General features: G+C 31.9%; 1 protein-coding gene across 1 annotated transcript; it reads right to left on the bottom strand.

The window, feature by feature from the left end:
• Positions 1-27,381, bottom strand: LOC129229737 (uncharacterized). The gene is made up of 19 exons (XM_054864104.1): positions 27,270-27,381; positions 27,058-27,135; positions 26,620-26,745; positions 25,645-25,743; positions 25,408-25,485; positions 23,580-23,666; positions 21,506-21,589; positions 20,542-20,637; positions 17,041-17,157; positions 13,302-13,421; positions 13,081-13,185; positions 12,755-12,823; positions 9,928-10,014; positions 8,706-8,765; positions 8,243-8,368; positions 4,226-4,339; positions 4,019-4,120; positions 3,186-3,266; positions 1-974 (listed from the first exon to the last, which is right to left on the bottom strand). The coding sequence occupies exons 1-19, from the start codon at positions 27,303-27,305 to the stop codon at positions 795-797; spliced, it is 1,845 nt and encodes a 614-aa protein (XP_054720079.1). The 5' UTR covers positions 27,306-27,381; the 3' UTR covers positions 1-794.
• Positions 27,382-27,773: the final 392 nt, after the last annotated feature.

Here is a 27,773-nt window from a genome sequence, read left to right as displayed (position 1 = left end):
AAAAAGCAACTGCAAACATCAATTTTTTAAAACTTAATATTCAATTTAAATTGTATAACATAACAATTTTTATCATTGCATTAAAATTTACACAATTGATCCTCTTTTAATCAGCTTAACATTACACTAGTATTTACATAATAGATCCTCTTTCAATTAGCTTAACATTGCACTTGCAATTACTAATTGCATAGTCTTTCAATGAGCTTAGTTGGAAGACAAAATAGAAGAAAAAACACGCTAAACAGTAATGGAACTAGCTCGGGTTCAAGTCTGTTTCTTGGAACTCTCCTCCCCCCCCCTTTTCCCGTTGTTCCTATGAGATCAGAGTGTCCGTGAAAAGTTTTCATTTTATGATCGACTGACGGGCGACTCTGTTAAAATGTTTCTGGTCAATACATAATGATCCCTAGTTATCTGATTGCTCTATTCAAGAAAGACCCTAGCCCAAGTCCTTTTATTCAAGATTTATTAAATTCCTTAATCAAATATCTCTTTAAAACAACAAAAATTTCTTAAATATCAAAATGATCTTTAAGAACAATTTTAAACCGTAAGCATCATGCATAATTTCATCAACATCAACACTATAAAAAAAAATCATTTTCCCGAGAATGCAAAATATCATTGTTACGAAAATAACATTCATCGCTGGAGATTGATGTTTCAAAATGTGGAGTTTGAAGTGCAATTTGGCAAGGAGTTCTGCTTATTTATCTACTTTATTATTTTTTTGTGCAGCTCATTTACCACTAAACAAGAGCTGGCTAAAAAAGGCACAATTGCTTTAAATGTTATGTGACTACACAAAATGTCCGAGGTTGCTCTTCGTAGGAAACTTCAGAGCCGCTGTCTTCATCCGAACTGAAGTTGCTGATTTGAGAATGAGTCGGCATACAAGTGCACTTTGTGGGCTTGATGTTGGACTTGATATCATCATCATTCCAAGGATTTGGCTCCTCGAGGTCGAATGCCTGTAACATAAATGGTACATTATGAATATGCTTGAAAATAGATATTGAAGAAAAATCAACCTTATAGAGAGATTTTTTTCAGTAATCTAAAGAAACTTAACGATTAAAAATATAAATAAATCACCAAACTTTGGTGGCAAACTTAAGAAATCTTGAAATAAATCAATTGAAACAGTGAGAAGCAAAGTGATGTGAGTGGACATTTTCAAGTTTTGAGTAAAACACTGTTCAAGTTCTGATTTTAGAAAGCCTTTCATTCAAAAGTTTTTTTTAAATCATGCTGTTACTGCTACTAGTACTGTACCTTGCGCCAAAACAGAGGAGAGGTTCACCTGCCATTTGTACTGGTTATCTCAAAATTTTTAACTTTGGCACTTACATCCTTTTGCCTCTCACTGCCTCATTTATTAAATGTTGTTAAATACTAACATTTTGAAAGGTTACCGCTAATATGATGGAGTTTCTTTTTAAGTATACATTTTAAGATTCTTGTAAGAATAAGACTGTAAATTCAACAGTTAGACAGTTAGTTTTTTAAAGGTTACCGCTAATATGATGGAGTTTCTTTTTAAGTATACATTTTAAGATTCTTGTAAGAATAAGACTGTAAATTCAACTAAGAATACCAGTTTCTAAGATATTTGAAAATGGAATAACACTCCTAGTTTCTACAGAATGGCTGAGTATTAACTTTTTTTCTATGAGGGAATTGTTAAATGGATTTGTATTTTCTGCGATCTAATGGTGTTGTGGCTTAATATTACAGGTGACTCATAAAATCACACCAGTGTAGCTGTCAGGACGCCGTGATGGGGGTGGGGGGTGGGGGGTTCTGTGACCTTCAAAAATTTTCCTTAATCAACAACATTTGTCTAACAACTCTACAAAATTATCATAATTTTGCAAAATTCAGTGTTCTATTTGGCAAAACTGAGAAATTCTGCCCCCCCCCCTTAAGAATTTAAGTTCGGGGCACTCCTGGTTGCGGTAGTGTGGAGCTGATAACAAAAGAAATGATTAGGGATTTTACACTATTGCTTCCATTTCAAATAATGTTGTAACAAGATTGAACTGCACCTGAATAGAACCAGATCGTCTTCAGCGACGAATCCAGCTTCAATTTGGGTAGTGATTATAATCCTGCATGTGTGAAGGCTTTATAGTGAACACTCTTGATAGGACATTTCCTTTTCCGCACCTGCAGTTGGTGTAATGTCAGTAACTGTGGAACAAAATGATGCAGGTTATCGTACGAGATTTTCATACCTCAATGTTCACCTGGTGCATTCGTGAAATGGCCTAACAAGGTACTAATACCTCCATTTATTTGGGATTTTTTTCATGCAATAAATGTTCCTTTTGCAATCACTTTTTTAATATCAATATTCCCTATGTATGGAAGAGTCATTTCATTCTGACAACTCGTTTTTGTTGTCAATATTTTTACAGCAAAGATTGTGCATGTATTTATGATTTGAATCTTTATTCCAGTTGATTGCTGAAACTTTTTCGGAATTAAAATTATTTATTGACTACCAGTTAGCAAGCAAGATTTTAAAGAGGACAAAAAGAGAAAAATGTTCATTAAGGAAAGATAATTTGAATTTCCATTTCTCTTAATTCTTGAAATAAAATAAAAATGTTAACAAAACTTATTTTAACGATTTTTTTAAATATAATGGCTGTGATTGAAATACGCATTGCATAATTAGTTTTCAATACAAAAAAAAAAGAAAAAAAAAACTTGTAAATTCAAATTAAGAACTTTTGCTACTGCAAGTGAAATGGTTTGGTAGTAAGGAGCTAAAGTTAGTATTTGTTTTCTTCAGAATTTCGAACAGAAGTGTTCAAAACGCACTAGGACAAAAACTTCTTCAGTTTTCATTCTTTGAAGTGCAATATAATTATTATCTGTGTTCACCAGTTATCATGGACGCCCATATAGGGTGGCAAATGGGGGCTAACCCCCTCCCCCCACTAGAAATCAGAACTTCCTTGCTTTTAGTACTTTTTTCTTTGAAAAAATGTAAAAACATTTCTTCTCCAGCCATTAATGAATAAGTTATTAAAAACGTCAAACTTTATTAAGCCTAATCTGTACTGAAATCTGTTTCCATGGGGAAAATAAATCATGAGGAAATATTTGAGCACCCCCCCCCCCTTAAAATTTTCCGTATGGACACCTATGCCAGTTATCTACCAAATACATACTTTCATTTTAAGTCTGTCAAGTAATGCCATCATAAGAGGAGTATCTTGTTTGTCTCTAAAATCTAATGGCTCCTTATTCATCTGTAAAGAAAAAAAAATGCTTAAAAAAATTGATTCATTTTAAAAAGTACAGAGCTCAATCTGCAAGGATAAGATACTATAATAATTGAAAAATCCTATACATAATTTAACTTTTTGCAAGTTTGATACTTATGCCATGAAGAAAGATTTTAAGTGCATAAAATTGAAGCTATGTATAAATAGAAAGTAATATTTTTATACAGTGGAATCTTATAAATGAGAACTAACTAGGGGTCAACCTAAACTTCTTGTTTTTGGCTCAGTAATGACCTTAAAGTCTTTGTTTCAAATTCATAATAAAGCATGAGTGTGTTAATTCCAGCTGATTCATGTGTGGCTTGTGCAACACCATGTCATCAAGTCAATTCAGTTTGTTACATTAATGAAATATTACTGAATTCAGTTCTACATAATAAGGTACAGAGGCTGCATCAACGCATGCCGTTATTGTCTTGTGCTAGCTAGGCTGGAAATTTGGGGTGCGCTGCTTCACTTTTCTAACTGTACCGTAATTTGGTGTGAAGTCCGACTTCTACAGTACACACATGCCATAAGGACATTGCCAGTACCCTATTAAAACGTTTGCTAAAAATAGCTGTCATTAAAAACTAATCGTAGTTATCGATTTTTCTTTTTTTCAAATTTAATTTTAGGCCTTCACTTCACATGCTGTTTGAAATATCCGGAATTTCAAACCATGAGGTTCTACTGCATTGCAGTTGACAAAAAAAATATGCATTTTTAAAACTTACTTTGTCAAGAACATGTTCAGAACACCCATAATCCAACAGCAATTTCTGAATTTCTTTAGTGGCAGATGAAGCATAAGCATAATGAAGGGCTGTCCTATGAAACTGGAAAATGGGCAGTTAGATGCATACAATAATTAAATAATAAATTTTAAAAAATGAATCAGACATTGAAAAAGAAAAACTAAATAAATATGTAAGAACTAGTACTTGATCAAAAAGGCAGTCGATTGATTCAGAAGGTAGTTTGTTTTTTAGAATGATGTGCACCAAGTCCAACCTGTTGAAAAGAATAGCTCTGTGCAAAAGGGGCATTTTGTCACCCTACAGAAAGAAAAGAAAGAATCATGTAAAATCATACACCAAGTAGTTTTAAACTTGATATTTGTTTAAACATTGGTTAAAGTCCAAATTGCATCCAGCATTTATCATTGTTTATTTTCTTAGAATTGCTTCTCGTTTCTTCAATTTTTCAGCGTGACCCTATGTACCTAGGTCCACCCTTTTTCATTACATGGAAATTAAATTTATAAGTGTGATTTACTTCTAAGAGCGAAACTGGTATGCACAAACTGTTAAGCTGATCGTCATTTCATTGAGATTAGTATTACAATTTGAAACTAAATCATGAAATTAAAAATAATTTAAATAAATAAACAAATGGCCTAGGTACAAGATATCACTGTACCTAGGGCCCTAGGACCCCCTTTGGGTACCTAGGACCCAAAAGTCAATTTTCAACTGTATTGAATGAAAAAAAAACCTCACATGACTATTAAATGTAACAATACCATTTAAAAACTGATTCTACTTCTTAATTAGTTACTAATTAACACTTAATTAGTTAATTTAGTTTATTTGAACTTAAAACTTAATTAATTAAGTAGTTAATTTAGTTTAATTAACTACTTAATTAGTTAATTTGGTAACAAATTTTCAATGCAAAAACAACATAAGGATATGGGTCTTAATACAAGGCAACTACGTTGACCTAGGTACAACTCCAGAAGATTTGATAAAAAAGGCCTCAACAAAAAATTTACATGGAGAGAAGAATTATTTTACACCTTATTTAGTACCAAATGGGTCAAATAAAACTATATATTAAATTCAAAGAGAAGTTTTTGACTTAGCTCTACCCATAAATAAAATAGATGAGCTACAAAATTCTACTTCTGAGATTTCTACTAACGATATTTTGGTACAATTTTCTCCTCTAAAATTTCAAAATGGCTAAAAAATATAGCAATTGGTCAATAAACTAAACTCAACCAACTGAATACTAAAATTTGGAACTTAATACAGTGGCTGCCCCTTATGTGCATCATGTTTTTTCTAAACCGTTTTGATTCCATAAAGCGGCTGATTCAATAAAGCTGGACTTTGTTCAGTTTTTGACGATTTGATTCATTAAAGCAGTTGATCCAATTAACCACTGATTCAATTAACCGGCATCCACTGTATATCGAAACTAATTGCCGTGACCCTGGGTAAGTGATGGCTTTTGGTGCACAAGACTCCCCAATAACAGGGTTGTTTGTGATCCAAAAATTTTGGGTTGGCGGATTCTGAAACTTTTGGGCTGACAACATGACAACACATTCTAAAACTTAAAAAATTATTTTAAGAAAAGCTTTTAAAATGTTTTTTTTTTCAATAATTTTTATATGCACGTTTGAAGAGTTTTTACGGGGGTGGGGTATTCCTCATAGTTTCCGAAAATTTCAAACTGTCTTCAGAAAATTTTACTCGAGTCAACTATCACCCCTGCCCCAAAAACTCATCTGGGCCATTCCACGGAAAATGGTAATTTTGTCCCACACGTGACGCTTTATACATTTCATAAAAAATAACAATTTTAAAAGGTTGATGAGAAAAATTTTGTTGCTTAAGAAATCACAAACACATGTGTGACTACTTAAGGAAAAATTTTCTTCAAAAATTATTTCTTTTTTATGAAATATAGGGACCGTCACGTGCGGGACAAAATGACCATTTTCAATGGAATGGGCATATACATTTTTTTCAATGGTTTTAATAATTATTTCTAAACTAATGAGATTTGTTTCCTTTATGTTGAAACCATAGCTTTCAAAATCTACAATTTGTTTTGTCATTGCTGTATTAATAGAGCAAAAAGTTTAGCTTATTTATGAGCAAGTTACCAGAAGTTGACTTTAGATGTCCCGCTTGTGACACATGTAAATAAATTTAATTTTTAATAACAAAATTGTTTGATAAAAATATAATTGCATCAGAAGTATCTTTGTATCAAATGTAAAGATTAAAAAAATTGCTTACCCCTGTTTCATTAAAATATTAAGAGATATGACGAAATGTTAATGAAATTTAAGCATATTTTTGTCCTGCACGTGACAGTGGAATGGCCCATCTGGTTAAGTCACGTTGTTCTTTGTCTTGTTTTGTGCTTAACACTGTATAGCAATGTTAACAATCACCTACTTAAACATAAAAACAAATAAGTAATAATAATAATTCACTCACAAGGAACCCAGGCAGTGTTGTTGTTTGGTTTCCTAAAAGCCTGTTGTTAGATTCCAATTCTTCTGGTCATTCATTTAAATGTACAAGAAAATTTTTAGATTCATCTAGACTTTAAGCACATTTTCCAGGTTATAGGAATTAATATTAAGTATCCATCTGGAGGTCCATTATTCCAAATTGTTTGGGGGGGGGGGGGTGGCAAAGGGTATATTCTCAACATACATTTCACCAAAAAACAGCAAAACCATGTCTACTTACATGAAAATACAAAACTTCCCCGGAGGGGGGGGGGGGGCGCTGTTGACCTGTTCCCCTGACCAACATAAATGACAGGCCTGTCTATCTTGTAGTATTTTGTTAATTTCATACTTAACTAGAAAGTCGCCCGTCATGGTATGACAGGTGAAAATTGTTTCTACATCTAAACGAAGCAATTGCTGTTTGGTGATATTTTGATGGTTGAAATTTTAACCATAACACCAGTGGATTAACTCTAAACTCCAGTAGATAGCGTCAATTCGAATCTCCAGAGCTCGAATACGCTACCTTGCTGTGATTTACAATACTAAAGAAAAAGGTAAAACATTCCATTCCACATGTTTTCTTTGGGGTAAAATACAGGCTTCAGATAGCTTATAGTGTAATGTATTTTAAGACCAATAGAAAAGAAAGCTTCCTCCAAACACTATGATAAATTACTGTCATTCACTAATCTTCAAAGCAAGTTATAAGTTACAGCATTTGTTGTTTAACCTTTTTCATCTGCCATTAGACAGTGGCTGCAGCGCCCCCTATAGTTTATTGGAGTTACGAATTTTTTGGTTCCTTCATTTTTCTAAAATGACAATCTTACCAGTAAAATTGTTTAGTCGCCGGATCGAGTTCAGCCTTGTCACAATAAAGCTTTTCCATGCATGTCAAGCATTACCAAAACATATTATCAAATGATCATGCCATGGCGAAAGTTTCATTGTTGAAACACGCGGGTTACTTTATCATCGGCTATTATTTATATGAGGATGACGGGTAAGACACTTCAACTCAAGTCTACAAAAACCTAGGCTTAATGCAGAGGCTAGCTTTCAAGTATGTAAAACACAAAATTTAAGAAAAAAGATACTTGCAAATTTTCTTAAAATAAGTATGATGAGCATCAAAATAATAAATTGTCTGGCAAGTTAAAAGTAATGCCCCCGAACTCAAAGTATAAGCAGATTTTCGAGCAAATACCAAATGGCTCATTGCCAAATCCAGAGATAGTAGTGTCACTCTTATTTCAGATCTTTAGCTTGGAATAAGGCACAACAGAGCAGGAAGCAGTAAACCTCTAATGGTAGCTGAAATTACCTTCCCACTGGTAGCAAATATTTTAACTTATCCCACCAGTGAGGGGGGGGGGGGGTCTACAGAAATCGTGTGGCTCCAATTAATTTAAGTACTCACTCACTATTCGTGTTTTACATTCTACTAGCCTGGGAAAACATTTTTTTTTCTTTTAAAGGATTCTCAAATCATTTGTCAGGGACTCAAAATACAAATTGCATAGTGAAAAAAGGTTTAAATTAAACACGAGTTTTAAATTTTTTAAGATTTGGAGCGTTTTTATAAGGTAAAATTGTAAGATGCAACTAACAATAAAACATTAAAGCTGAAATACCGAACGTATAAAAAGCGTTACATAACTCTATGAACTGTCAAAATAAATGAAATTAATTTTCTCACCACAATTCTTCCATTCCACAGTATCCTCTCATCAAACAAAGGAAATTTTGCAGCTGTTTCACTCGACTTTATACAGTTGTCAACATCACCACATTCCATGAATTCAAACATGTCTTTAATAAGATCCTGGAAAATGAGGTAAAAATATCTGGTCTATAAAAATACTATCCACAGTATGGATCAACCTTTTTTTTTTTAAACTCAAAACACATTAAATGAAATGTTTTTAAAAAGTTATTTAATAGAATTTGGCATTTATTGATTGAACATTAGATAATTATAAACTTTGTGATGTCTGCCATTTCCACAGCATTTTTGAAATGGCAGTTGAATGTTTAGTTGCAATTTAATTATTTGCTTTATGAAATATAATTTTATAAAAATCTAAACAATCTAAATGAACAATTTAAACAAACTAAATATGAATAGAATAAAAAATATTTTGGTTAAAACAATCCTTTACCTGATATGTTTTCAATTGAAGAAGGAAGTCTTCAACATCACTGTCATTTTTATTGTTTACCTGTTCAAATATAAAAATTAAAATTAGTCATCCGCTAAAATAGATGTTATGACATGCTTAATATACTGAGGATAGCATCAAATCAGAATTTGCCTGCACAAAATTATCAACATTCCAATTTCAAGGGACATTAAATATAAGCATGTAGCTTAATTTTATTTTATGTATATATACTTAAAATGTCATTAAGAAACAAAAAACATTTTTAAAAAACACACTGCAAGGAAAGTCATTTTAAGAAACAAAGAACTACTTGTTTTGCTTTCTTTTTCTTGAATTTTATAGATAAATACAATGTGATAAAAGACATTTTCAAATCAAAATTCCAAAATTTTTTCCAAAACAAAAACTACAACTTCTCTAAAATTAAAGTATAAAGTGTAAATACCAGGTAGTAGATTTCAATTTCAACAACTAGTGACGCACAAACAATGGCACAAATAGCAGTAAGTTGCAGCCCCTAAGACAGAACTGCATAGCACATTTAGTGAGAACCAAGCTTATAGAAATAGTCTTAATAAAGAAAAAGCATTAGATTATTTCATCGAATCTTTTGGATTCATGCTTTCGCGCCAGAACTGCTTTGAATTTGTCGATCACTCTTAAACATTTCAACCTTAGCTACGGGCCTCGACTTACTAATTTGTTACGTTTCTTTTACTATTTTATAACTGAGATCGAACAAAACACTATATTTCTATTTTTATTTGAAAGTGATTACTTGAAAATGTTAGGTAACAAAACCATTTGCTGACAGTTGCTATTAGTTAAGTTCAAAAGCAAGCAAACTAGGGGACGGCTACAGAAAGTTCGGTAAGCACTCAAGCTAGCTGATTGCCATAATGGCAGTTATTTTCTCATTAGTATCTTTTTATACATGTAATCGAACCAATTGGTAGTCAGTTTTTAAAAAATGCAAGGAGAGTCAGTGAAAAGGAAAGAAAAAAAGAAGCCCGGAGTCGGCATGTTTTCTAACGACTCCGACTCCTTTACACCAAAATCAGTCCGACTCTGACTCTTCGACTCCGAATCCACAGCCCTGATTTTAACGACAATATTATGGTAGATTTCAAAGGCCGTTTGCTTTGAAAATACACTTTTAGTAATGTTACAGAGTTAACTATTCCTTTTATTTTTTTCCTTCTATAATAGAATTCATTACCTCAAAATGTTCAATATCATCAAATCTCCAACCATGCAGTGCTAACAGTTGTCTTCTTTTAGAGTCATGGAACCACTGTTTGATTACCTAGGAATATTTTATTAGTATACCAAAAATGTTCAATAACTTAAAATAGGTTACATTTTAATATGATACATTATTGCCCCCCCCCCCTCCCCCAAGGCCCCGGCCTCTAGTTTCCGACAAGGCTGACATGGCCTCTTGTCGGGCTTGTGAATCAGATATTGTTAATCTTTACTACTAATAAAGCTGAAAGTCTCTCTGTCTGGATGTCAGGAGGATGTCTGGATGTCTGGATCTCTGTGACGCACATAGCGCCTAGACTGTTCGACCAATTTTCATGAAAATTGGCACAAAGTTAGTTTGTAGCATGGTGGTGTGCACCTTGAAGCAATTTTTGGAAAATTCGATGTGGTTCTTTTTCTATTTCAATTTTAAGAACAAAACTATCATAAGATGGACGAGTAAATTACGAAATTATCATAACGCGGAACCATAACATGGGCACAAGCCAATTGGCGAGATAGGAAATTATCATAACGTGGAACCGTAACATGGGTAAAAGTCAATTGGCGAGAAAATTCTCCATACATTATTTGTAAATATACAGGCGAACCAAAAGACTTTTTAGTTTTTTCTACTACAGGCAAAGCCGTGCAGGTACCACTAGTAATGAATAAAACTGCTTTGCATAAGAGTAGCCTTTAGACCATGCAGTCTGGAATACCTTTTTAAGCTAAAGATGTGAAAAAACACTTCATTTTTCAAATAAAAACCTTGGTGAAAGAAAGGGACAACTTCACTTTCTAAAAGTTTCAGGAATAAAAAAAAAACTTTCAAAAATGCATTTATTTAACGTTGTGTTAGAATTTACCATTAAGAAACTAAATCCAATGACAATAAAATATGAGGTTACCTAAGTAATTATTACATATTGGAGATGTCCCATTCTCACTCCAAATACAAACAATAATCCAAATATACAGTAGTATTTCCTTTAAGGGACTTTTTCTGGTCCCAGTCCCATAGAACAGGGACCTCCATGCATTTGCCTATCATTAAGGGACACTCTATTTAAGGGACAATCACAGAGAAAATTACAATGTATATATATATATATATGTATATATATATATATATATATGTATGTATGTATAAATGCATCAGATATATCGAATTTATAGGAATCCAAGGTTCCCTCTTTGTCCAAAAATTAACTGGTAAAAGTTTGTCTTGACGAAACAGGAAAATAAATAAGTCCATGAAATACACCTCCAGTTCAGTCATTTCCAGCCGAGGACTGCAGTTTCGTGCTTATTAGCACTCATCAGCCCGGCATAGGAAAGTGACTGAGCTGGAGATGGAAAACCTCTTAAGGAAGCCAAGAGTGCCAAACAAACTGGTAGCTAATGTAGAATTAGCACAGACCAGACGAGTGACCGAAGCAATGGTTCGGTTCAACTCGAATATTGAAGGCAAGGCATGGTATATTCAGTAAATTACCGCCCATTAGCCAGGGCTAATTTACTGAATATACCATGCCTTGCCTTCAATCCTCGAGGTTAACCAAACCATTGCTTCGGTCACTCGTCTGGTCTACGCTAATCCAATATTAGCTACCAGTTTGTTTGGCACTCTTGGCTTCCTTAAGAGGTTTTCCATCTCCAGCTCAGTCACTTTCCTATGCCGGGCTGATGAGTGCTAACAAGCTCGAAACTGCAGTCCTCGGCTGGAAATGACTGAACTGGAGGTGTATTTCATGTATTTCTGCTCCAGCCTTGGCTAATGGGCGGTAATTTACTGAATATAAACAAATAAGTATTCTAAAATTCTTGCTGAGACCTACAGCTATGCTTTTCCCTCTCATCAATTTTTTCATATGTGCTAAACCCCAACAGAGAGTGTACCTCCCATGTCATTGTATAGAAAACTTGAAATATGATCCTTGTTTTGTGCATTGTAAATTACACGACATCAAATAAATCCAAGAAATACATTAATTCAAAATTGCAATTAATGAAAATCAGTTATAAAACTTTGATACAATAAAATTTTTGATAAAATTTTAATATTAAATTCTTTCCCAGTTTGAATAATTTTGAATTTTATTTAGTACATATGAAACATCTTCAATAATTACTATTCTTAAATGTCATTAGTTTAGGTTTATTATAAAATTATACTGAGTTATCAAAGCATGCATCTACCTCCGAAGATTCGTCACCTCTATTTAAGAGACAAATTGTCCTGTCCCGTTAGTGTCCTTTATTGAGAGGTTCTACTGTAATTTTGAATTTTTAGTAGTAATACAAACAATGTTTAGTTCTAATAAAAAGCAATATAAGTCTTGTTAAGACTTTAGTTTCAAAACAGTACAAAAAATTGGTATTGTTTTTCTTCAAAATCCTATGAAATACGGTTGGAGATGTCTCATTTTTAGGCAAAAAAAGAAGGATATTATTTTTCTTTGTATATTTCGATGTAAAGCACAAAACAGGCAAAAAGAGCAGCGCTCTTTGTAACAATGTCTTCGACTAACAAATTTTGAACATTTTTAAATGATACTTTCAGTTTAGCACATTCATGTAATAAATAAGTTGTTTCTATATTTTAAAACAAAATCAATTCTACACAGTAAAATGTGAAATGAAGTGATAGATTTCAATAGTAACAAACATTAGATCTTTCTATAAATCAATGATGGACTAGGTAAATTGCACACGTTTCCTTAGCTTAAAAAAAGACTAATTACATCCTCAAATATTATATTTTATGCACAATAAAAATTATTTGCTGTATACTTTACCTGATCTATTGCATGTACATACTGCACTCTTCCTGATAAGACAGCAATATCACATACAGTCTGATTCATCTGGAAATATTATAATTTATAAGTAGTGGATAAACATTTTCAATTTCTTTCAAAAGTAAAAATTATCTTTTACTACAGATATTTGCAAATAATCAACCCACATTTCAATAACTAAAATAAAGAGGTTATTATGTAAAACCGAACTAATTAGTAAGAAGAAAAACATGGCAAAATATAATATTTTTATTAGTAATACACAACAGTAAGATCAAACAGCATTGAATTTTATAAAACTTAAAAAAAAAAAATTTGCTTACAATATTTCTGTCGCTAAGCAATAGTGGCCCACCTCTGTGAATAAGCAACGTAAACACATCCACACTTACATGTCTTTCCAAAGCAATTTCTAAGATTGTTTTCCCCTAAATATGACGAAAAATAACCTTTAGTAGAAATGTAACATTCAGCAAAAAATGCTCAAAATATAAGATACAGAAATTATAAAATAATAAAAGTGAACTTACAGAAAAACAAATACCTTGTATAAAATTTTATGCAACATTTCAAGAAGATGTGTTTTATTTTCTGGTAACAAAGCTTCTATAATGACAACTGGAACTCCTGGCCTTATGGCAGAGAAAATAACCGGCATGTCATGCTGTAAAATATAAATATTGTACACTTGCTGGTTTCATCATGAGGAAAACAATATCAAGAATTTATCTTCTTGCAAAAATTAGTTTTGTCTTTTGAAAAATCAATATGAATAAAACAAAGAATATATATGTTTGTGTGTTTATATGTTCCCTATACAAATCGGCAGTTTACATGGGATCTTGACCGAACTTGGCAGGGAGGTACTTGAGCACCTGAGAAAGAACATAGGGGTTTTTTCAAACGCCGAAAAAGAACCAAATGGTTCGAATTGAAGTTTTAGGACCCAAAAGCAGCATTAAATGGCTCTTTCTACCTGAAATGGTAATCTGATCAGTTCGATTTTAGCGTCATTCGAAAGCCCGCAAAAGATGTATCTGAAAATGAATCAATTCCTTCGAATTTCAAAAAAAAAAAAAAAAACCAAGGCTGTAAAATCACCGGGGGGAAATTCAAAAGCATTATTAAGCCTAATGGAACAGAAATTTTATATTGGAAATTTATCGTTTGCACGATTTCATTTTAAAATAGCGTGAATAAAACTATTCAGAAGGTTGCCACTTTTTTTTCTCGACTATGAATAATAAAATTTTGCTTTGGTTTTGAGGTAAAATTTCCTCTTTTGATTAATATTTGGCGATTTATCTTCTTTCTTTTTTTCAGGATCTTAGGTGTGTATATGGAGGGTTGTATTTAGATTATTTGGGAATTTTTGATTTCCTGTTTTCTTTCTTTAAGAATGATTACATTGATGAGAAATTTTATTTTTTTCTCTCAAATTGAAGCCTGAGTGTTGAACCTGCATCACTTGACATAACTTTTTTTTTTTCGAGGTAGACCATGCAAAACTGTGCAATGCAGCTAGTTAACATATAAAACAGAACTCTTACAAGTTTCAAAAATCATAATTCTTTCAAAAAATGTGTGTACTTAAAGTAAAATACAGGGATTTTTTTTTTTTTTTTTTTGATATAGAGCCATCATTTGAAAAATAGAAGATCTTATTAAGTCATTAATTCCACCTCGTTGATTAAAACAGGCATGCTCGTTTTTATTTAATAACAACTTATAACTAACAGGTTTTTCTTTTTTAATGAAGAAAAGTATAGAATTCCCACTCATCATTTATTTATAGCAGGGGTACTTAAACTTTTAGACATTGCAACCCACTTTTTAGACTAAGTATTTTGGCAACCCTCCAAAGTTTTAACTCTGTCTAAACCCAAAAACAATAACTGAAAACTACACAAATGGTTAAGTCTTATTCTTAGAAACACTAGTAACTAGTAAAATAAAAGCGACATTTTATCTCTCGAATATTCTCTTATCCTCATATAAATAACAGCCGATGATCGAGTAACCTGCATGTTTCAACAATGAAACTCACGCCACGACATGATAATTTGATAATTCACATGCAGGGAAAGACTTAATTGTGGCAGCCCTGAACTCGATCCGGTTACTTAACCATTTTACTGGTAAAGACTATCATTTCAGGGGAATGAAGAAACGATAAAATTGTCAACAATAGACGCTATCCACTGGAGTTTAGGGTTCATTCACTGGTGTTAGGGTTAAAATTTCAACTATCAAAATATCCCCAAACAGGCGATTGCTTCGCTCAAATGTAGAAACAATTTTCACGCGTCATACCATGACGAGTGATTTTCTAGTTTTATAATAAGAGACAGCAGTACACTTTACTGGTTTTATAATCTTGCAGTAGTTTTATGACAAATATTGACCTTGCCCTCTTTCAAGTTCTATCACTGCATGCAGTACAAAATAGTTTTTAAAGCTGTATGTGTATTTTTTAAAAATAAAAACACAACAATAAATTAATTTTCTTTAAATTTTTCTTCCACATCTCGCGACGCACCTGGGAGTTGCAAGATGTGGAAGAAAAATGTGAGAACTCACTGTTTGAGAACCCCTGGTTCATAGAAATCATTTGAATATAGCCGTGACAAAGCTTTTTGGGAAGATTTATAAGACCCATTTAAGACCCTAAGAAAAACTTTTTGATAAGTTTTACAAAATCAAAAAAAAAAAAAAAAAAAAAAAAAAAATTGGAAAATCAGTCCCTTCCCTCAACACATGTATGAGAAGGTTCAATCGACTTTTTTTGCCTCCTGAGAAAGAAACGGGACATTCTAAGGACCCTTTTCACATCCACTCTAAATGTGGGGGAGGGGGGGGGAGAGTTGAACAAGGAAGCTGAAAATAGAAAACATATTCTGTTTTTAAATATAGTCAGTATTGAATACCTTGGTTCATTGTATTAAAACAGCTTGGACTTTTAACAAAATTTTAGAATTGCATAAAAACTCCCCCCCCCCCCTCCCTTCCCCAAATTAAGCAGAATGGACAATGATTTTAAAAGTAAACTACTACAGTAGTATACTTTCAAACCACAGACTGATCTATATCACATAGCTCTCGATAAACTGTATAACTTTCAGAAGTAAATAACAGGTTGTGAAGTTATAGTTAAAAATAAATGAATAATAATAATAACAGTTAAAATATCACAGCATTAGAAACATTACAGAATTCCTTGCCAAACTAAAATTTGAAATTGTTTCTTATCTTTACTCTAATTTAGAGGTTCCTTAACTTCAGATCTCCTGACCCAATCTGGAAAAATCAAACTTTGAGCTCCCCCCCCCCCCCACCGGCGAGCGCAAAAGAAAAAAAAAATTGACACAGTTAAACCTTTTTTTTTCTTCTAATATATATATATATATATATATATATATATATATATATATATATATATATTTGAAGTATAATATCCCAGCTGTAAAAATGTGCCTCAATGTTTGCATTTTACTTAATATAGTCTTGTAACAATGTGAACCTTGTCAATGTACACAAAATTAATTGATGTGTAATGTGTTTACTTCCAGGTTGGGGGGGGGGGGGGCTGCTGCTTCCTGCATGTACTTAAGAAAGAACTTTTTTATTCCTCATAAGCGTGCTTTCTTTTTGAATTAAAATGTTGTTATTCATCCTTCAATCTCAACTATATTTAACGTTTTAGCTGGATAGCACCGCGGACCCCCTGAAATGGACTCCCGGACCCCTGGGGGTCCCTGGACCACAGTTTGGGAAACTCTGCTGTAATTCATGGGTTTTAAAAGCAAAATAGTATTCACAGAAAAAAATAGTTCCTGATTATCCTTGAGAATGCAGCTGCTGTGCAAACCATTAAGTGCAGGATAATGTTCTATTATGATGTCTATTTATTTGTGAACCATAATTAAATGGCATTATTTGAATGTTAAAATTCAATTAAGTCATAACTTTCTCTAATGTGCAAACCTATCAATAAATGTTGAATATTATTTTATAAATTTGTGATATGATTTATGCAATGACAAAATCTTTAACGCAAAACTAAGTGTGCATTATAAGTCTTCTACTGAATCAATTCAATAAACTGTGGTTCAAAATTTTTGATTTGAATTTTTACATTGAATTTACAGACAGGAATTGTTTACATACATAATTTTACCATAACATAACATTACAGTAATATTAATAAAAACTAATAACAATGGCATTACAATAACAAAAATGTTAATAATAAACATAAAATAAGGAAGACAGAAAATACCTACACCACAATCATCTTGCATAACAGTATGAATTTTACATCCATGTTGAATAAAAAGTTCTATAGCTTCTAAATTTTTTTGTTGAATCAGGTAAAACAATATAGGAGCACCTTTATCACTCTAAAAATAAAGTAGAAATTATACTTTACAGACAAAATTAGTTCAAAAATAAATAAAAAAATAACTGACAGTATTTGAGTTGCAGCAGCTGGTATTTGATTAATAATCTCCAATGCCAGTTGATGTAGGTATTCAGGGGATCTTGATTTTTGAAAGTATGAGTCCCCATTTCTGATCTAAAATGGATTTTAGGTAAGCCCTCTAGAGGGTCAAAGATTTTCTTCAAAACATGTTCTTCTATGTCCTGATGCAATAGATTCATCGTTTGCATTCAAGAGAAAGGACCATGCATCATTTTTACATGTTCAAATATTTTTTATTTACTATTTAAAAGACATTGAATATTTAACAGGGTTGACGTTATGTAATAAACATATCAGATTTTTTCCTTCATTTAATAGACACATCATCTTTCACATTTGCTCACATTAAGGTCACAAAAGAGTCATTATATAAGACAGGCCCAAGCATCAGCTAAGTTTAGCCCATTTGGCTCAGATTGTAGCGGAGCTAGGGTTACCAAAGAATTTTTTTTTTGCCAAATTGGCCAAAAATAATATTTTATTTAATAAACAGTTTGTGTGCACTGCTAATAACTGCTCGCAGTGAGACGTCACCAAACGTAATAACTCCGCAGAAAAGAACCACTGAAACACGCACTCCGAGCAAAATTGGCTGATCACAAACTGATGCGTCAGCTTGTTTATATAGTAGACCTTAGGTCACTATATAGCAGGGTTTGTGATTTTGAAAAAATCAAAAAAGGCGGAATTTTTTTTATTTAAATCAAAATTTTTTTGATTTAAATAAGATTTTTTTTTTGAAATCTTCAAAAATTTGTAGATATTAATTACTTTACATTTATAAACATAACATATTTCATACAGTAGATAAAAATGCAATGATTAGCGATTTTCATTTCATGACAGTAGCTATTTTCTAATACTAGGTATAATTAGACCAGTTTTAATTTACAAATGCATTATTCAAATTAAACGTTTACCCCTTCCGAGCTACAACCACAATCCTTCAGCTATAATTTTAGGAAACAGTGGTACCACTATTTCCTAGAATTATAATTCTTGTATGTTTTAGAACAAAAATTCTTAAAATTAGGCAGTTTTCTATGTTTTTCAGCTTAAAGTTGAAAAAAAGTTAGGAAATCCATTCGATTGTTCAATTGGGGTGTAAAAAGCAAAAAACCTTGAAAATAAAGCAATCTGAACTAATGAATGCATTCAGCTCAGCTTAAAATTAGGATAAGTTCTCTATGTATGTATGTTTGATTCTCCATATAAGTTTTTAAGATTTATAAGTATGTTATGTTTAGATAAGATGTTAATTTTTTCATGTTTTGCTAAAAGATAAGGTTTCTATCATCATGAACATTTTTAGTGTAAAATAATATGTTGAACTTTTCTTAACTATATTAGTCATGACATAAGAAAAACTGTAAATTTTTATTTTGTTCTGAACTAATTTTGCAGAAAAAGCAATATAGCAAGATTCTGAAAATCTGTAACACACACAGAAACAGGCATCTATGTAGTTTTGTCAGTAAAAGTTAAGATGTATAAGGCAGTATAGTTAAATGTAGATCAACACATTCTAAAAATGCAAAATTAATTTATAAAAATATAATTAACTGGTTTTAATTAATGATTTTGTTATGAAAATCATTTGATTAAAATAAATTGATTTCAATCAATGAACCTTGCTATATAGACGAGCCAACCCTCCCCAACACCCCCCCTCCCCCAATTTTCAAAAAATAATTCATAATCTAATCAAAGGGTAAGACTTTTCAATTATACTCCTAAACTACTTTTTACTAAAGCTTTTCTCAACAATCATGTTATTAAAAACGTTTTATTCAAACAGTTAAAAACTTACGGTTGAAGTGGACTGAAAATCGCCTTTTATAATAATAAAATATGTATGCTATTCAATTTTTCTTTAAATGGCTAATTGACCATTGTTTCTCATGCAAACAAGTAAATATTTATCCAAAAATTTTTCATTTAAAATATTCTTGATCAGTAATCATAATTTTTAAATGTTATTTTTGAAATATTTTTTGCTGGAAAATACAATGTTCAACCATTGAGATAACAGAAACTAACAATTTGATTGAATTAAATTAAAATTTGATACTGTATCTAAAACATTCAAACCATGCCTGGATCAGTGTACCTGCAGACACCGCAGTGCAGGGGGGGGGGGGCATGTCCCTAATGGGCCAAACAGCCCAAGAGATTTAAAAAAAAAAAAAAAAAACTAGCACTAAGACTTATAAACGTTACAAATATACACTGCAGGCCTCTGGGGAGGGGCTCTACAGATTTTGTTGCAGGGGGGGCTGAACATTTATATATCCGGGCCTGATTCAAACTAAAATAACTGCATTGGTATTTAATGCTTATTAGTAGTTACTAATTGAAACAAACTCAGCTTGAGATTTTAAAGTTATACTTTTATTTTTGTTCGTAATATATTCTTTAAAAGTGCAATCTAAACACACTTTGGTGTTTTTATGTTTGTTGATAATGAAAATTAAATTTCAGACTTTTAATTTTGTATCAAGATATTAGTCAAAATATTAAAATTTCAGATTTCCAGAGAAGTAAAATGCATATCTTATAATGAGTTAAGAATTGAGTACTATCTAATAATTTAAATGTCTAAATGTGATCCCCCCCCCCCCACTTGTAGTAATGTGTCAGGAAAATCCTAAAACAGTTACAATTTCCAATTTTAAAACAAATTTTAAATCTAAAATCTGCAGTTAGTTGTCTTTTAAAAATAGTATTATTAACTTTTAGGAGTTCTAGGGGAAACAGAAATTACTGACAGAAACTAGAATTCAATGAAAAAGTAAAATGTAACTCATTATTTTATAACTTTAAAAAAAAAATGCATAACTGTATGGATGAAACAATAACATCCAAAAAAATAAAATTTTGTTTTTAACTTTCTTTAATGTTATAATAACTTAATTCTTCTTTGTTTTTATTGTGACCAGGGGCCGGATTTGGAAGTGTGGAGGCCCCGGGGCAACGAAGGAGTGGAGGCCCCTAATCAAGGTTCAAAAAAATCATCACATTTTTGAAAATATCTGATACTTTGATATATATCAGAATATTTTGATATATAAGTATACATCCGATATTTTCGACCAGTGAAAATTAGGATATTTTGTAAAACTTTTATTGTGGAGACCCCTTTGTTGTGGAGGCCCCCGAGCAGTAGTCCCGCCTGCCCTCTTCCAAATCCGGCCCTGATTGTGACTATTATTCTCTCCTTACAAAGACAAAAAGTTAAATAATTAAATAAATAAATTAAACCCATGTGACTCAATGTTTAATTGCAATCAAGTATACATACCATTTTCCGTAGATCAAGACGCAATGTTTTTGGACATTCTTGAAATAACTGCCTCACACTTTGAATATTCCTTGCAAGTATGTAATACACCATTTTCTGCAAATATTAATCAATAAATTAGAATTTAAAAAAATAATTTTAAACAGTACATAAAAGATATCATTACCACCCCCTTTCAGACCTAGGTCTAAGGATTGCCACACAAGTATGGGGATAGCTCATTACATGACTTCCCTTAAAAATATTGATTTCTTTTTAAATCAGCGAATATAATTTCTTCCTTTCCAATGAGGCTGCGTTTGGCACCTTAGCTTTTGCAGGTCTTGTACAATCTCCCGATATAGCATCCAGTCTTTCACGTGCCACCATTTATCCGCGAATGTCAATGGGACACATAATTTTGACACCCAGTTTCTATCAAGTGGAGGCATCTGGGCTTTTTTTGATGTGAAACTGCACTAGGGACTTAATTTTTCCGAGAGTTTTCAAAGGCAAACAAATACCCAAGGGATATAATATTTGCTGCATAAGCATACAACATGGATGCTGACGATTTTCTGCATCTTGAAAACCCACCGACTGATCACCACAGTTCAAAACCCGGGACCAAGGCCTAGGAGGTTTACCACCACGCCACCAAGCTGACAATTCAGCCAATGTATGTTGAGAATTTCAATATGAGACTACAAAAATAGTTGTTTCTGTGAGATCCTTGCTTTAATAACAGAAAAGTATCCTCTATAAATCTTGGCCATATTTTAGACATTGATTATAAGAACATTGATTAGGCACTTGTTTTTCCTTAATGCTAAATTAAAACTGATTACACACAATAGAGATGCCATCACTGCTCTACAATATAAAATTTATGTATGCACAATATATTAATAGCAAATACTAACTGACTAGATAAAAAAAAACTGGTATTTAATATGAAACATATTTAAATATGAAATACTCTTACCATTGACTCAAAAATTCCTAGTATCAAATTAATAATTTCTTCATTACCAGTTTGGAATGCAAGATTTCTCAAAGTGAATTCCTGCTGTAAAGTAAAGGTTTAGATGTAAAAACAGTTATTTAAATACAATACAAAAAAACAAGGAAGCAAAATGATAAAATTATATTTACCATAGTAGAGGAAACATACAAAAAAGGTAACTTTTAATGATATAAAAATAAATTCCAAGCAGTTCTATTTAAGTGGTACTAAAGAGGTTCTCTATAGAGAATATTTACAATTTAGAATGTTAACATCATGCTTTACATTTTACACATCAAATGTTCTGTAATTTCTTAAACACTATTTTTTTGAGACCAGGCAGAAGAAGAAAAAGCACAGGCTTTTAAATTTTACATTCAGCTCTCATATTGAATACAAATAGCTTTTCTGTCTGAAGTGTCAAAGCAGTTGTTTCTAATTAATTTGTATTACATCTTAATATATGAAAATCTTCTGTGCGGACGTTTGTCACCATAAGGCTTTTAAACGGCTGGACCGATTTTGATCAAATTTTTTGTAGGTAATTAAGTTGTGGCAAGCATGGTTTGGAAGCGCGATGGATTGAATTGGAAACGTTTTTGTTAATTAATTAATTAATTTAAACATTGGATGGTTATGTCTCTCAAATGATTAATATTTATTTTAACCTATTGTTGAGCGAGAACTGAAATAAATATTTGACCCACTGCCAAAGGACAATAAGAAAGTCAGCTCTGTTTTTTTTGTAATGAAATTTCCTACTGTGATATGTCAATTGAGAATAGATAAAACGTAGAAAGAGAGAGAAGCCTTCATTTCTCTTGAAAGCAACGGTTTTAGGTCCCGAGATATATTTTAAAGTGAAGTACTGGATGGTTCACACAAAACGCGTGTGTTCTGTCATCGTAGTTGAACCATGTGATCGGATCGGTGCTTTAAGTTTTCCTAACCAAATGATCAGAAAGTACCATACCCAGCAACATTTGTTTCTCGACTGAAATCCATCTGAGTATTGGCACCAACGTCAAGAATACTTTAAGGATTATCAAACTAATCAGTACATTATTAAAATAAAAGATGATGGAATTTAAAGATGAAACAAATTTCATTTTTGTCCAGATAAATTACAATAGGGTAGTTCTGTACACAAAAGATCAGTGCAGTGGAAGATCTTTATCTTTGGTGGAAAGAACAAATTAGGCAATATATTAAGTTTTAAAAGTTTTCGTTCAAAAGATCGGACCGCTAATCGGTCGGAGTTGGCTTCGCTCGGAGTTCTGACACCAAGCAGCTTAAACATTTTCTTTTTGCTTATTTTTTTTTCAACAAACCGGTTCAAAAACTTGATAGTTTATTAAAGTTTTTTAACTTTTCAATTTACAAAGTTTGAACAGAACAACGTCTGTCGGGTCCTCTAGTACTTTAATAAATATCATCTTTAAACAAAATAAAAGTAACTGATTTAATCTGTACAATGTATTACACAGCAGAAATGTTTGAATTGTCAATTTCATTAGTTTGAACAGGGCCGGATTTGGAAGTGTGGAGGCCCCGGGGCAACGAAGGAGTGGAGGACCCTAATCAGGGTTCGAAAAGATCATCATGTTTTCGAAAATATCCGATACTTTGATATATATATCCGAATATTTTGATATATATATGTATATAGCCGATATTTCTGACCCTTGAAAGTTAGGATATTTTGTAAAAATTTTACTGTGGGGTGCCCCTTTGTTTTGGAGGCCCCGGGGCAGTAGCCCCGCCTGCCCTCCCCTAAATCCGGACCTGAGTTTGAAGTTTCACAAGAAAAGAGCACAACTTGGGACATTGACCTTAGGATGGGACTTTGCAGGATTGTAGTAGCTTGTAAAAGTAAACAATGGTCTAAGAAAGAAAATGAAATGTGACATTAGCCAATTTTGAGGAGAAAAGCTCTTTAATTTTTTAGTACACTTAATAAGTCGAAAATTTATTAGGGTTTCTAAGGACTTAGTAGTGCAAGAAGTTAGAATTGTCCAAAATTAAGAGATGAGAATGCTTTATTGAACCTTACCTTACAAAGATCTGTTCTACACCACAGATTGATTAGTTTTCGAACTTGATAGATATTCTCTGATTCAACAGCTCTCCAAAGTCCAGGCTGCAAAGAATGTAATCAGCATACAATTTTTTTTTAAAAAGATGTACAATAAAGCATATAGATTTTTTTTATTTTACAAAATAGTGTATCACTATAAAAATAATGTTTATGAATTTCAATATTTTTTAAATGGATACTTAAAATTTCAATATATTTTGAATATAATTTAAAACACATCGGTTTCTACAATTTTGATTGCTCTTTGTTTTTCTAACATCATTTTTCATTTATAATGATATTGCACTGTTTTTGAACCAAGGAACATCAAGTTTTAATAGGTGTAGAACTGAAAATTGATTTCAAAAGGTATCAAAAAACTTCATTGCTAGTTATAATAAAATTTTCCTATTTCAGCATTGTTAATTAAAAAACCGTTTTTAAAATTTAAATATTCACTGAAGTACAGTAGTTAAAGTTTTTTCAAAGCACTGAATAATTTCTCCCTCTTTCTGTCAAATTCATATGTGAATGCAAGGATGGGATTCAACTTGGAACCTTGAGTTTTTTTGGAAATATAGATCCTCAAAATGCAGATTAAAGGCTCTATTGTTTGCAGGGGGGGGGGGGCATGAATCCATGCTTTTAAAAATAGAATGATCCTTATTGAAATTGATGCGTATTGCGATGCATTTCGAACGGAAACTTTTTTAATGAAGGCATCAAAGGGAATCACATCAATATCATTTTTGCCTTTAATATGCCCCAATACAAATTTGAAAGTCATAGATTTTTAAAAAATATTTTAATCCATAGAAATCAATCAACCATAGATGAATAGAAAGGTAGCATAAAACTCTTGGGATTGGCAAATCAACTAAGCTTATAGTCAAGGGTGGATCCAGCTTCTGGTTTTAGAGAGAGTCATTAGCGATAGGAGGGGTCAAAAGGTTGTTTTTGGGCACAAATTGGGGGGGGGGGGGGTCATTTTTTTCAAAATGTTATTTGTCAAATTGCAATTTAAAAATATACAGTAAAGCATTGTTTATACGTTTCTCTTTTATACGTATTTATTATTTATACGTTTTTAAAAATTGGTCCCTGGAGAGTCCTATACTTATTAACGTATACCAATAGTACGTTGTTTCCTTTATACGCTTTTTTTATACAGTCCCTTTGAAAACGTATAAACAGTGCTTCATTGTATTTGGTCGCTTTATTGGGGAGGGGGGGGGGGGGCATGACTTTCTTCTTCTCCCTGAATCTGCCCTTGTAGTCATGAAATAATTCAAATTAAAAAAATTGAGCCAGAAAAAGAACAATAGTAATGATTTCATCGATTTACACAAATCACGCAATTTTGTTTTTACTAATCATAAATGTAGATAACAAAGTAAAACTTCTTCTTAAGTCGCTAACTTTTTACATCTTTAGCATCTTTGCCGATTAAAAAAGATTCCAAAGGATATTTTAAATACTAGAAACCAGGTGCAGTCTGCAATTTTTTTTAATAAACAAGGTATTTTGACCATGCCAATTTCTGAGTTTCATATTCTTAGGGCTTTAGTTATTTTTCCATACCTATAATCAATTGTTTGCTATGTTCTGTTGCTTTACTGTTCATTCACATTGCCAAGATGGAAAAAAAAAAAAAAAAAAAAACACAGATTTTGGTACCAATAAAAAAAAATTGCCATTTTTCCCCATCATTGAAATCTTCTACTTAAGCATATAGATTTGGATAAATCTCTTTCACATACACATACAGACAATCTATAGTTTGAAATAACAAGAAAATACTTACATAATATTTTTCAAAGGCATCCTTAACTTCCTTTGAAGTTTCTGTACACATAACATAGTCATAAATTGTGGTACCAAACTAAAAATAAAAACATTCCCAGGAAGTGAACGAACAAGCTTCAAAAGTGTTATTGAAAAAAAAAAACATAATTATTACACTTAAAATAAGATTCATTTAATTAAAAAAATTAACATTGATTAACAACTTTTTAATCTATGAAAAATCTTTTTAACATACCTCAGTAGCTTCCCATATATCAGCACCACACTGTAATAGAACAGTACACAATTCAGGATTCCTGTTCTGCACAGCATAGAAAAGGCAGTTATTGCCATGCTGGAAAGAATGGAAAGAATTCACTATTACCGACACACTTTATCATGAAGATAATATGGCTCTTTAAAAATAATAAATTCATCTTTGAATCAGTACACTTCAGATTATAGTGTGGAAAACTTAAGAAAGGTGTGCAATTCAAGAAAAATTCCTTCGATTAAAGTGTCATGGGAGGATCAGTAAATGTTGATAAAACTCCAATGCTTATACTTAGCAAGCAAAATGTATTACAGAACTAGCTGCCAAGACAAGAGAATAGCCACCTTCAGCAGCCAGGGCGGGGGGGGGGGGGGGGGCTTGTTACTGTATTATACACTGATAAAAAGGTACCGATACGTTTTACATTAAATGTAAATATCTAAAGCTATCCTAAAAGCAGGAATGTATAAGAAAATTAATTTATAAGCAAATGTTTTAAATGTGAGGGAAAATAACAATTTAGATAAATGGAGCACTCAACTTTTTTAGAAATCCAATTTTTTTAACTTTTGGGATAAAAAAAAAAAGAAGAGAAAAGTTTGTTGCTGCAACAAATTCCCTCCAGCCCAATTAGTAAACGGGTAAACTACTCTGAAGCTGGGTTAAAATCATGAAACTGATTTCATCATGGCTTTAGTGATTCAAAATTTTTGGATATAGTTTTTTTTTTTTTTTTTTGAGACAGTTTTGATACTGTTTAGCAAAACCATGATAAAAGTAGCGGAACAGTGTCAAAATCACGGCACCTTAACAAAATCACATTTTAGACAAATTAAATCGTGGAAAAATCAAGTTTTGGTTAGCAAACTGGTAAAATTAAGTTTTGGATAAACTAGTCAAAATAACAATTAAAATTTTTTAAATTCTTGAAATCTTGATTTATTTTTATTAACTTACTTCGTCAGTTAAATTAATGTCAATTCCCAAATCTATCACAATGTATATTATTTCCAAATAGTTGTTTCTGCCATCAAGTGTTCTAACAGAAATTTCTGTGATCAATTCAAATAAGAAGTCAGAAGGCTATAACAAAAAAACAAATATTATTAAAAATACATGAAAGCAAACTTCACGAAGTATTATAAAAAAGGGGGATATTTCGATAATTGGGAAACTGGCGATTTTTCTTCCTTGGAGTCAATGTTTGGCTCCAGTGCCTGCGCAAGAGGTATTTTTCACTGCAAATCTAAACAAAAAGAACCGAAACATCTATTCACATAGGGTTACTCTAAATCAGCAGGGTTACCAAAATAAAATTATTTACGCCAAAAATGAGACGACCGCGCCAGATTCCCAATTATCAAAATATCCCCATAAAAAAAGTAATGGTGGTACCTGATCAGGTGATAGATTTTGATTAAGGATATTTCTTGCATCATCAAAATCATTTGAATTTATAACATCAAAAAGAAGCTAGAAAGAAAAAAAAGGAAAGCTTTTTTGAAAATTAAGATCAGAAATTTAAGTTTACAAAAATTTAAATTTTTAAAACGAGGAGTTTAATAGTACAAATGAAAACGAAAAAAGAAAATTACTTGAAAACCAACCTGTATATCATTAGAAAAATTCAAAGATGTTATCATTTTAGTAAAACGTATACATACAAGAGACTATACACAAAATTTTAAATATTTATGCATTCTGGGCGTGAGTTCTTTTAAAATAAAGGTGAAATAATATGTATTGATTTTTCTAAAAATAGAAGTCCTAAAAATCTGCTTTGGTTACACCTGCAACAGTGCTTTGGAATGTTTAGTAGCTTTCTTTGATTCTGAATGAAAAGCTAAAATCATAAAATAATTTTTCAGAAACTCGAGTCGACACTTGATATAAAAGTCTCGATTAAATTAATATCCCACCAGTGCGAATTTTCGGAAAATATTTGTTTACATGCAACATGCAAACCATTGCCATCTGTAGTAACACTATCATTAAAATTAAACTACTTGGTTTAGGTCATGTGACAGAAGTAGTGCTTATCGATATTAAGTATGTTTTGCAGAAGCAAAAGCAGAATTTCATATTTGAAGGATAAAATGCTGAAGAGACAT

This window comes from Uloborus diversus, chromosome 9 (genome assembly GCF_026930045.1).
Source record: "Uloborus diversus isolate 005 chromosome 9, Udiv.v.3.1, whole genome shotgun sequence".
Lineage (NCBI taxonomy): Eukaryota > Metazoa > Arthropoda > Arachnida > Araneae > Uloboridae > Uloborus > Uloborus diversus.
The sequence above is the reverse complement of the archived record's forward strand: the minus strand, read 5'-3'. Positions and strand labels throughout refer to the sequence as shown.